The following is a 13,411-nucleotide window of genomic DNA, read 5'->3' on the forward strand; positions in this document are numbered from 1 at the left end:
CTACAGAAATCCACAAAAAGAAGCAAGAAAAAAATGGAAAGATTTACGAAAAGAAATAAATCAGAAAAGTAGACATAGTTCAACTGATACAAGGGTTAAACGAGCTGAATTGAAACAATTCAAACCATTTTTTACCTATTTCATTATCTTAGTAAGTAGTTGGGTATATTAGATGGCATTATTTAAGTTATGAAAAAACTAGGCTGATGGATCTCAGTGGTATTATAAAAAGATGTACACCAAGTTCATTCTTTGATGAGGTAAAATGAATAAGCTTATTTCTACATATTTAAAAAAAAAAAAACACTAACATAACTCTTTAAAACTGTAGAAAGGGAGATAAAGTTGCTGAGCATGTAAAAAGTCTATATAAAGCAAGCAAATTGGCAGTGCAGACCTCACAGAATTTCTCATTGCTCACTGCATGATATTACTTGTTTCTGATATAATGTAATTTTTCGCAGGAAAGCTCTTTTTTTTAACTTTTTGTAGGTTCATGTAATGGTGTTTTCCTCATTAACAGCTATTGGATATATTCATCATATTGGTTTACAACAATCTGTGGTTTTGAAAGAAAATATTCCAACTTTTCTAGGTACAGAAACCATACATCACTGGATTACACCAAATGTATGGATTGGTTCGGATAGAAAATTTCTGATAGGTAGGTTATGATCAAATTTTCTCTAATCACTGGTAATACTATACTCTCACACAACAGGTCATGTGTTCATTGAGAACTCAAAATACAGGTTGATAAATATAATAAACATGGTATTTTATCCATTCTGCTAAATTATAAAACAGTAAATCTAAATAGATCTGCAAAGAATTTTAAAGTCTTCTGAAGAATTTGTGAACTGTTTAATCTTACTAAACAGGTTTTAGTTTCTGTCTGAATAATTTGTTTGTTTAGAAATGGGTGCTGTATTTGCACCTTGCATTAGAGATGATATTAAATTAAGATTAGATTATATACATAAATATGGTGACCATGATGAGGTTCTGGGATGTTGTGAAGTAGCAATGAGAAATACTGCTGGTACAACAATAGAAGAAGAATGTGACAATAAAACTAACGGTTGGTAACTTCTAATCACCTAGTCAGTTAAAAAAAAAAAAGGGGATCTAGTACAATTTAGTGCCATAATAGACCAGCTTTATTCAAAGTGACATGGTTACAAATTCTTCATACTTAAGATTTATTAACTCTCAAAAACATGGATATCCAAAAGTTTCAGAAGATATTGTGTTCCAATATAGTAAGATAAGAAGCAAGAAATTTGGAAGAATTGTTTCAATTTACTGTTTCATTACCCTTTGTAGGTGTAGGTGTTTGGAAAAATGGTATTATGTGTAGTGAAAGAACATCTGGTGAGAATTCGGTTAATCATAATCTCAGGCCATGTTGTCATCATCATCATCTTTCAACTTGTGAATTATTTTCTCATTCTCATTGTATATTTATTGGTGGAATATTTTACAGGGATAAAGATCATTGTAGTCAGGTATAATATTTACATTTTATCCAATCATTATACAGTGTAGTCAGGTATAATATTTACATTCTACTCAATCATTATAGTCAGGTATGATATTTACATTCTACTCAATCATTTTAGTCAGGTATAATATTTACATTCTATCCAATCATTATAGTCAGGTATAGTATTTACATTCAATCTTATCTTTGCTGTCAGGTATAGTACTTACATTCGATCCTATCTTTGTAGACTAGTAAAATATTTACATTCTATCCAATCATTGTAGACTAGTATAATATTTACTTTCAATCCTATCTTGTAGACTAGTATAATATTTACTTTCAATCCTATCATTGTAGACTAGTATAATATTTACTTTCAATCCTATCATTGTAGACTAGTATAATATTTACTTTCAATCCTCCAGGCTTTTCTGTTAAGACTCTGTATTTATATTGACAAAAAATATTTTATCTTCAAAATTTTTTCAGGTGAATTGTTTAGACAGTTTATGTGGTAGTAATATTACAACACTATATAACAGTGGATTGCCATTCTCACCTCAACAAGGCTGGCGTATATTCACATCACTATTCTATTGTCATGGTTTAATACATTTAATATTATTATTAAGTGTAGAATGGATTATTATGAGACCTGTAGAGAAATGTACAGGATGGTTTCGTCTGATGTTGATATATAGTATATGTGGATTAGCAGGCGTCCTGGTAAGTTCAATCATCAAGAACATTTCATGTGTTGAGAAAGTAACTGTGTTTCACTGAGTACAAGATATTTGTTTGGTAACAAGTGAAAAAAGAGTACTTTTGAAAATCAAGTAAGTTCCAAGTAACTCCAACTGAGCTTTCTTTCCCATTGACCTTTTATGAAATGACAAAAATATATACCAGACAGATTTATATTTAGGTCCAATATAAGGAATAATGAAACTTAGAATTTTTTTACACATTATAGTGCATACCCGTTGGGTTAACAGCAAACCGAAATCTTGAATGTACTTTGAATAGTAAGCCTTAAATGATTACGACTAAACATCTAAAATCTAATTTCAAACATACATTAACTGCACTTTAATTCACCAAAGGCAAAAACAACACCAAATTAACAAATACAGCCTTTAAACCCAAAGTTAACAATTCTTACACTCTGTCAGTATAAACCTAAATGTGATATTGTTTGAAGCAATTCCTGTTTTCTGTGAAGCACAGTTGAGCAGTACATTTCTCACATTTGTGTCTGTTTTTATTTGGCAAATGGCACAAATTTTAACGGCCAGTGAGCAAACTGGTCCTTCTGTGCATCTCTGCTTGGGTGGAGCCAAACTCTCCTGGACTGTGAAACAGGATTGGGGCTTCCTGGTCTTTCCAATGACGGCCGCCCACGTTTCTTGACGGTGTTAACCTCTATTAACCCACTTGCTACCTTGGCCTGGAATTTCCTGAGAATGAGTGGCTTATCTAATCCCAGTAGTTGAAAAACATGACGGTGCCAGAGCCAAGCGTTGACGACATCAAGATGTATACAGTGCAAAAAAGGTACATATACCACCTATGTGGAATTTGTAGCGTGCCACACATGGAGTTGTACTCTTTTATGATTAGAGGCCTGGTTACATCTGTGTGCTCCTTTTTGGTCTTATCCCATCATTTAGCAGTATCAAAAGGAACACAGGTAGACATCAGGGTTACCATTTTAGTATCCATCGCATACAATGTTTGATTGATTCTCCACCCTGTAGTCCAATGTACCACGTACGAGTTTAGAGAGTTCTTTCTCTGTTTTTAAAAAAGATCCACGAAGACGGTTTGCACGAACCGTGCCGGTATACTGAATCCCGTTTTGCTTGAGTTTCTCCTTCAGCCCAACTGATGTAAATAGATTATCAGCAAACAACTTATAGTTTTTGTGAGCCAGAAGCGTGTGGCTCAACTTGCATACCACATCACAGCAACACCAAGATCACCGTTCCCTCTCTTATTACCACTTTTATCTTGGTAAACTTCAAAATCATACAGCATGCCACTTTTAACGCAGCGGCACCAGATCTTGAAACCCCAAGGATTTGGTTTACCACGAAGATATTGTTTAATCTGGCTATACCGACCCTTAAAAGGGACCATCATATTGTCAATTGATTGATTCTCCTCGGGAGTGACAGGATGACATTGTGCTCGAAACATATTCAGGAAAGGTCGAATTTTCCACAACTTGTCAGTTTTTTCATCGTCGGAACATGTTCATTGTCTACAAAATGAATGGTCCTTAAAATGAGTTGAAATCTGTTCCTCACGATTATTTCAGTCACGGGGTCGTAACGTGTAAGTGTCTCGTAGTATAATCTTACACCAGACATTTGTACAATACCCATACGGAGGACCATTCCTATGACCTGTTCCATCTCTACTCTGGTATTAACACAAGTGCCATTTTTTTGAATGCTGTATTGGTTAGTAAATTGTACCAATTGCTCAAACATATCATTGTATTATAAACCAACAAAAATATTGCAGTGGTGTGTGAAGTTGGCCCATAGAATCAAGAGAGGGTGCAGGCAATGGTTGACCAGTAAATGAGAGGTCTGGGGAGAAAACTCTTTCTTCATCCATCTGTATGTCTTTGCAGACTGTTTCTTTCCACTCCCTGGTGCCACACATGTTGAAAGTCATCGTCACTAAAAGATTGATCATTTGTGCTTTCGTGGCTGGAGTCTGAATCAGCTTGGCCAGGAGAGGGAACTACAAAATCATCATCATCCTTTTCAGTGTCATCTCCGAAGTCACTGTCATTCCATTGTCAAGCATATCCAAGACGTCTTTTACACCTATACATGCTCTGGAAGATTCTCGACATATTCTATAGAACTCAATTTAGAAGCGTTCAAAGATAATTTGTAAAATCATTTACCTTTAAGGTAAAATTCTGAGGTTCTAAAATTAATTAAACAGACTCAGCATGCCATCATGGAGGCTGACATCTTGCCCTGGTTGCTAGGACAGCAATATCGCCCTCTGTTATCACTTATTAACTTTAGAATCATGGATGGTACTTTGGGCTTTGATGGCAACAAAATCATGTTTTAAGAGTAAGGGTCATTTTAATTAGTTAATTGATTAGTGGGGTCACATTAGACCCCTGGGGCTCTAGAGGTTAATCAATTTGTCTTATCTTTAGGTTACAGTTTATTGCAAACTAATAATAAGGAATTTTGATTACATGTGTGACTGAGTCTTTTTACACCATAAACTATTTTGTTTCAATGAATTCGAGATGTTCATTTATATTCGCTATATATTATTTATATTCCAGGCAGCTTCAATAATATCTCCTTATGAGCCTCAGGTTGGTAGTACTGCAGCAGTATTAGGCTCCATTGGAGTTTTAATAGTTCAAATAATACAAGCATGGAATATAATTGCGAAATCAAGACAACAGATAGCTAAAGTTACTTTTGTAGTAACCTTTTTCTTAGTATCTGGTTTGTTACCAGGATTAAGTAATTTCAGTATTATAACGGGTATAATAACAGGTATGTTATGTGCTATGGTATTTTTACCCTATATAACATTAGGACGTAATCAATATCATGGTAGAATTGTACTCCTCATAATTTCATTTCCATTATTATTCATGCTCTTATTTGTTTTAATATTTACATTTCTAAGAGTTCAGTATTCAGAAGGTTGTATGGGTTGTCAATATTTTGAATGTATGCCTTTTGCTGAAGGAATCTGTGTTGAATAATACATTTCTTTGCTCACACTTAGTGCCAAATTATAATTATGATATTTGATTGTTATTGTATTAAAAAGTTGATTTTGTCATTGATTTTTTTTTCCTTAACAGATATTAAGATTTTCTATCTTTTCTTGCTAGAATTCAGACTGACCAGTGGCTAGACAATCGTAAAGAATTTAAGGTGTAAAAATATTTATTAAGATCTCAACTGGGCTTTAATTTTTCTGTTTTTTTCTTGGTGGGTTGTCTGAATGATCTTCTATGGAGCGTTTATCTTGGCACTGTATCACTGACACACTTCCAGGATCCAATAATGTGGCTGATATTGTTGATTTAACTGATCTCCTTGATGCTGAAAATAAATATACCATAAAGGAAACTAAGTGTATTATTAGCAAGACAAAGGTGTCCCTGTAGTATCTTTAAGCTTGTAGTGTTGGTTTTTTGTCCGTGCAGCATTTGCTCAGAAAAAATTAGGTCAATTATAATAATTCAGTATTAAAATGTTATATAGTCGACTAGTGACCTTGAGCTAATCATCTTTGTTTTCAAATTTAAATTCTGAAACCGAGCTCTATAAGCTGATAAAACAGCTAATAAAAGACTTTTTCATTTGAAAAGATAGCTTGCCAGTCAAGTTAACATGCATCCAGCACCAGCTGTCAGAAATGATAAATCTTTAGTCACTTGAAAATGAATTTTCTCATAATCTTAAAAGGACATTTAATGAGTCGAGGCAACAACTAAAAACATTTAATCAAATTATCATAAAATGTCTCATGGACATACACATTGATTTCAAATTGCATCAACATTGGATACACACTTTAGTCTATATGATCTTTATAGATCAAACTAGACATCCTTTAACCCCTTAACAGCCATGGTCGCAAAATTAAAAATTCAACCTTTTATTGTGTCTACAAGCTTATTTGACACATTTTTTTTTAAGTCAGTGGCATTTTTTCAAAAAGCACTTTTCTGATTGTAACAAAATTCAAATTTAAACAAGATCTAATCAACATACATTTTATACAAGGTTTCTCATCAAGACATCAAGACATTACCAAGTTTCATCAAGATAGGATAAAAACAGTAGCCTCTATCGTGCCTACAAGCACACTAAACAAAAAAATGTTTATCCGATTAAAGCTTAACTAATAATCTTGACCCAAATCTCATCAATATATACATCCATACCAAATTGGAAAGGGGAACGGACGGACGGACAGGGACGACGGCAATATACATCCACATTTCCGCCTGGCCATATACAAATTGATTATGAACACATAAGAGAGAAGAAAACACAATATTATACAAGTAAGAACTACCAAAAACTGACCTGATCTTGATAAAACAGCCCTACAATTACAACACACAGCATCTCTAGCTTGGTCAAATGTCAATCCAAAAAGCTGAGCTCTTAATCATAGTCAAGGAATCTTAATAATTAAGATATAATGATAATGAAATTCTGAGACACTAGTGTATTATCAAGAAATTGTTTAAGGAACACGTTTGACTTTTTTGAGGGTTTATTTGAGTCCTGAATATACGTAAATAGTCAAAAGTACAAGAAATGTAGGAAAATTGAATTATTCTTTCAAAAATATCTCAAACTAGGAATTCTTTTCCAATTTCTATAGATAATCTTTTTATACGCCCACATGTAAGATGGGCGTATGTTGTAATCACCCCGTCGGTCCGTCCGTTCACATTTGGCTCGTGCTCACTCTACAGGCTACAGTTCTTTATGGATTCTTTTGATTTTTATTTTGTATGTCAATGTTGTTATGAAGATGATCCCTATTGATTTTTGTGATGATCGGATAATTTTTCACTGAAATATCGTGTCTGACTTGACGTTTTTCTCTATTAGCTATATTGTGCAAATCGTGCTCACTCTACAGGCTACAATTTTTTACAGATTCTTTTGATTTTTATACGCCCACTCAAAAGATGGGCGTATATTGTAATCACCCTGTCGGTCCGTCGGTTCACATTTGGCTCGTGCTCACTCTACAGGCTACAATTCTATACGGATTCTTTTGATTTTGATTTTGTGTGTCAATATCATTATGAAGATGATCCCTATCGATTTTCGTGATGATCGGATAATTTTTCACCGAAATATCGTGTCTGACTTGACGTTTTACTCTATTAGCTATATTGTGCAACTCGTGCTCACTCTACAGGCTACAGTTCTTTACGGATTCTTTTGATTTTTATTTTGTGTGCCAATGTTATTATGAAGATGATCCCTATTGATTTTCGTGATGATCGGATAATTTTTCACAGAAATATCCTGTCTGACTTGACGTTTTACTCTATTGGCTATATTGTGCAATTCGTACTCACTCTACAAGCTACACTTTTTTACAGATTCTTTTGATTTTGATTTTGTGTGCCAATGTTATTATGAAGATGATCCCTATTGATTTTCGTGATGATCGGATAATTTTTCACGGAAATATCCTGTCTGACTTGACGTTTTACTCTATTGGCTATATTGTGCAATTCGTACTCACTCTACAAGCTACACTTTTTTACAGATTCTTTTGATTTTGATTTTGTGTGTCAATATCATTATGAAGATGATCCCTATCGATTTTTGTGATGATCGGATAATTTTTCACCAAAATATCCTGTCTGACTTGAAATTTTACTCTATTAGCTATATTGTGCAACTTGTGCTCACTCTACAAGCTACAATTCTTTACATTCTTAGATTCTTTTGATTTTGTCATTATGAAGATGGTAAATATATCGAATTTCATAATACTTACAATAAAAGCTATCTGTGGGCGTATGTTACCTTGCCTGGCAAGCTATATTCTATATATGGCAGTGTCTCAAAAAAAGATGACCGAGATTTCATCAATATATATACATGCCTACTAAGTGCGTTTTTGCTAAATCAAGGGCAACAACTGTTCATCTGATTATTACCAATTTAGAACTCTACAATGTCTACAATATACACATGCATATCAAGCTCTGCTCAATACTGCAGGCTCAATTGTGTCTACAAGAAATATGAACGAACAGAGACGAACACAGGGAAGACATTTCCGTGTGGGCGTATAATTAGAAATGGCTATTTGATACTTTATAAATGATCTCAACCAGTCTATCACATTTATCACAATAGGAATCAAAGGATACAAATTAGCAATATCATATGGACCTCTTAATTCTATTGGCTGAAATAAAAAAAAAGATGGGTTGTCAGGCAAAGTAACATATTTTGGCAGAATGACAGCCATAACCAGAATGAAATATTTACCCTTGACTTAAACTACATGTGCATACATTTTTTTGAATCTGTAGCTTCATATATATGCTCATAATTTTGAAGTACACATGCAATAACTTGCAATTATGTAATTTGCTAAGGGGCATTCCTCATTGATAAGATAGCTTGCCAGGCAAGGTGACATATGCCCACTACCAGCTGTCAGAAATGATAACAAAATCTTTAGTGGCTTAAGAATGAATTTATAAATTATCTCAAATTCCTTGAAACAGTTCATCAAATTATCATCAAATTCAAACATGAACAATGTCTCATCGCTGTACACACAATTGCAATAACTCGGAAATTGTTCATCTGACCGAGATCTCATCATGCATATCTAGTTTCATCAAGATTGGATAAAAACTGTGGTCTCTATCGTGCCTGCAAGCCCGAGCCCGACAAGTTTTTACCAAGTCAAGGGCAATAACTCCGAAACCCTTCATCCGATCGTTACAAATTACGAACTCGAGTGAGATATCATCAATATATACATGCATACCAAGTTTCATCATGATCAAATAAAAACTGTAATCTTTATCGTGCATACAAGCCAAATTTGATGCGTTTTTACTACGTCAGTGGTAATAACTCTGAAAAATTTCATCCAATTATTACCAATTTCGAACATGACTGAGATCTCATCAATATATACATGCATACCAAGTTTCATGTAGATCGGATAAAAACTGTAGTCTCTATTGTGCCTACAAGGCAAATTTGACGCGTTGTCAAGGGCAATAACTCTGAAACCGTTCATCCGATTATTACCAATTTCAAACTTGACTGAGATCTCATCAACATATACATAAATATTAAGTTTCATCAAGATCGGATAAAAACTGTAGCCTCTATCGTGCCTACAAGAAATATGAACGGACAGACCGACGGCAATATACGTCCACATTTCCATGTGGGCGTATAAAAACAAAGATTTTCAATAATATGTGACTTACACCAGTGTTACCATTGAGAAAGTCGCATTTCTTCATCAAAATTAACATTTTCTATTGAAAATGGACATTTTCACTCAATATTTTTGATTTTCAGAAGGGTTTATCTTTCAAATATAAAAGACAATTTCCTCTGATTTATCTGAATATGTCAACTATATTGAACCATCTAAAGTATTACAAGCTAAAAATTGAACATGTTTCAAAGAACAATGCTTAAGATATTCCAATCAACTATGTCTTACATTAAACTAGATTTTCTGCACTATATAATATGTTTTGGCATCATTATAGCCAGGATTATGACATAATTCTTGATATTTAATCTTACCTTATTAGCACCACTGGTAATGATGATATTCTAGAGAACAAAAAAGTTCTTTTATTTCATTATTTATTTTTCATTTATGTGTAAAAAATCTCATCATTTGATGTTATTTCTTTTACTTACAAAAAAAAAAAAACATGATGCAATAAACTTACAGGAAATTGCACATAGAGGATGTTCCTGATACAAAAGCTAGTTAACTTTGAAATAAGCTAAATGGAGTAGAAAATGGTCATATACCTTTCCTTTACAAACACGCACCAAGTCACAGGCATTTGATATGATGTGTCGCCTTAGTGTTTGGTCTCTTATGGCAGGACTGTAAACAATTTCAAAGTGTATTCCTCTCTCTAAGGCCTAAAAATAGCAAACATTGTGTATATTATGATTAACTCGTTAACAATAAAATTTTCTCATATAGGCCTTTCTTATTCCTTCCTACCTTTCTTTTACTTAATCATCACCCAATAATGCTCAACAGTTTTTGACTTTCAGATAATCTACCATCCTTTGAATGAAACATTCAGCTTGTATGTCACTTTTGAAAATATCGGGTGTCCCCAAAAAAGCATCCCAAAGTTCGATAGGTAGTATCTCAGCTGTTTGTAAACTGATCTCTTTCAAAATTCTCAGAGATATACTTCAAAATGCTGTTGTCCAACCCTGAAAAATGACAGTCATCCAATAAAAATTGTACAATCACTGCCCCAAACAAAATAGCACGTCAAAAATACAACTTACCTATTTCAACCTGTGTCAATGTGCCCTCCATCTTTGAACACTGATCGCAACCATTTTTTCTATCTGTTACGGATCTCATCTTAAGGTATCCTGCCATTTAGTTCCTGTTCAGTCAGTTTGTCCCACTGACCTCGGTACATCTTTACCTTCAGAGAATTCCAAATGGCATAATCCATTGAATTACATTCTGGGGATTGGGGCGGCGCGCCAGTCTTGTGAATAAATTCTGGTGTAGCCTCCCCCAGATATGCTTGGAATACCTTGCTAGTTGGCATCTTGGGATAGAAAAAAAGGTTGCAATTGGTGATGAGGGCACAGGTTGAAATTGCTAAGTTGCCTTCATATTGCATTTTTTGACATGTTATTTTGTTCGAGATAGTACTTGTACAATATTAATTCAATGACTTCCATATTTTCAAGGTTGGACCACATCTTGACGTTTATCTGTGAAAATTTTGAATGATCAGTCTACCAACAGCTGAGATACTACCTGAATATATCAGGTTAATAAATTTACTCTTAGGGTAGCCTTTATCCAGTTTATGCTATAAGCACAACAATCGTATAAAACATAAACATTACCAAATTTATAGACTGCTTTCGAATATAAAATGGTAACTTTTCACTCAAATTGAGAGAAATAATATCAATATCTAATACACCACATGCATTCTGTAATAGAAAAAATAGTTTGCAAAGAAACACACCCAATGGCAGCTTTGTTTGAATTAGAACATTTGGCTGAAAGGCATCCATCACATCCATAGGTATGTCTATAATGAGAGATCAAGTCAAATCTTTGGCAGTATGCAACAATTTAGATATTGACCTTTGAAAGTTAACCCCTGTGATCTGTGACTGTAATATTAAAAGATAGCTTGCCAAGCAAGGTAACATACGCTGACTGACAGTTGTCAGAAATGATAAAACAGTCTTTAGTGACTAAAGAATGAATTTGCTCATATTAAAGAAATTTTATAAGTTTGAATTCAATGATATATATATTTACTGACAGTTATTTATGCTGAGTAGTTCCACCAAATCAATAACCCAAATACATCAAATTATCTCATCAATATACAAGATCACACCATTAGGCCCTATTCTCACAGTGAAAGTTTTCTTTATAAATCAAAAGCCGCTTGGACAAAATTGTATTAGAAGAACTTTTTAGTACGAACAGGATACATACTGTTGACGTCATAATCAAAAAACCTCCTGTCGAAAAATAATAGTTCATTCTTGTATTTTACGTTTTTAAAAGGGACTCTTTACTTATAGTAAATCAGTAGTGCACAAGGACATTTGTATTTGCGCGCGTCGATTATTCGGTCAAATTATCGGTCACAGCCAATCAAACCTATCGTATAACATCACGTGATGTACAGAAGCCCTCCCACAATAAATGTAAATAAATATGGCGCATTCCAGTCGAAAAGTGGCCATTCAGGTTAGAAAATGTCTTAAGACCACGAGAAACGTATATAGACTAATATTGTACAATAAATTAGAAAGTGTTTTGAAGAAGAGAACGGAGCCATTCACGTAATTTAGGTAGTATAAGTGTCGTCAGGATGCTGGTGTCAGTAGTGGACGTGTGAATTTGGAGAGAATTGACAAAAAAAAATTGCTGAATTTTTTAGGATAAAAAATCTGATTTTATCCAAATTTGACGACCTCTGCTGGAATCAATTGTGTTTTCACCAAGCCTGCAACAGGACAAAATCATTAGCCTAGATAGAGAGTCAGAAAACTAGCAATAAAATATAAGGCAAGTGAAGAGTTTTCAAAGCAACATCAAGTCATTCATCAACAATCCATCATCTTTAATTTCACTAAGACGTGAAGGCTAATTCATGGTTCTGTTATATCAAAAACTACTGAACAGTTTAGAAAATACATGTACCCTTGCCATACCTAGCAATCAATTACAACCCAACTTGCTGATTGTTATAAAACTTTTCAGTTTTTTGAACCAATGTAACCCATAGGCTCCTTGTAGATTCACTTCAGATTTTCTGTTGCTATAGGTGTAAAAGATCATGGGCTTGTAATGCTGATATTGTATAGTTGTGTAATGGGTCCTATTTTATTTATTTTTAATTTACCTCAATTTAAGTCATTTAAATATTGATATATTTATAGCAATTCTTTCATTAATAAATACTTTTCATTAATTATCTATTCACTAAACCACCCTATAGGATGAAAATACAAAACCATTGTCTAAAATATAGTGTTATTATTTATTTTTTTCAGAATGTTTTAATTTGACCAGGAGGAGGGACAATATTTTATGTAAAAAAGTTCTTATCAAGCAACATTTTATTTGGATTAAATCATCTATTGAGAAGAAAATAAATCACCCTATTTACTGATTCAGTTCAGATTTATTTTACTTATTTCTATATATAAAAAAAAAAAAAATCATTTTCATATGTTATAGGTACTAAGATGTTTCTTCATTACATGAATACACTTTTAGTATTTTTGGAAAGGAAGACAATGTATAAATTTAACATGCAATATCAATTTCTTTTTTCAACAAATTCTGCTCATTCATTTTTTACTAACTGCATTCCATACAGTTGTCTATGCAAAAACTGGTAACATTCATGCTATATAGCCATATATATGTATTTCAAAATTCATATGAGTATATATAAATCATAAATCATATATAGCATTAGCTTATTAATGATACTATTGGCCCTAACATGAAAAATATGTTGAAATTTTGTTACATTTGTAATATCAATATAGCCTGTATTAGAACGGTGCTGTTGATTTTATGAAATTATTTTTAACTTGCTTGTTTTTAATAAATGAATATGCTTGATAAAAAATATTT

General features: G+C 33.2%; 2 protein-coding genes across 2 annotated transcripts; one reads left to right on the forward strand and one right to left on the reverse strand.

Annotated features, from left to right (window-relative positions):
- Window positions 1-1,352: 1,352 nt before the first annotated feature.
- LOTGIDRAFT_140706 (hypothetical protein) lies at window positions 1,353-5,246 on the forward strand (the record flags this gene model as incomplete). The annotated part of the gene is made up of 4 exons (XM_009050634.1): window positions 1,353-1,508; window positions 1,976-2,027; window positions 2,124-2,212; window positions 4,812-5,246. 4 exons carry the CDS (start codon window positions 1,353-1,355, stop codon window positions 5,244-5,246), a joined length of 732 nt encoding a protein of 243 aa, XP_009048882.1.
- A 1,349-nt stretch (window positions 5,247-6,595) lies between these two features.
- On the reverse strand, window positions 6,596-11,211 carry LOTGIDRAFT_87019 (hypothetical protein; the record flags this gene model as incomplete). Its single annotated transcript, XM_009050635.1, has 5 exons — window positions 6,596-6,665; window positions 8,409-8,446; window positions 9,823-9,852; window positions 10,060-10,176; window positions 11,143-11,211. Coding segments are annotated over 5 exons (324 nt in total), but the record flags the coding sequence as incomplete, so codon positions are not given.
- Window positions 11,212-13,411: the final 2,200 nt, after the last annotated feature.

The sequence above is a fragment of the Lottia gigantea genome, assembly GCF_000327385.1.
Source record: "Lottia gigantea unplaced genomic scaffold LOTGIsca_150, whole genome shotgun sequence".
Lineage (NCBI taxonomy): Eukaryota > Metazoa > Mollusca > Gastropoda > Lottiidae > Lottia > Lottia gigantea.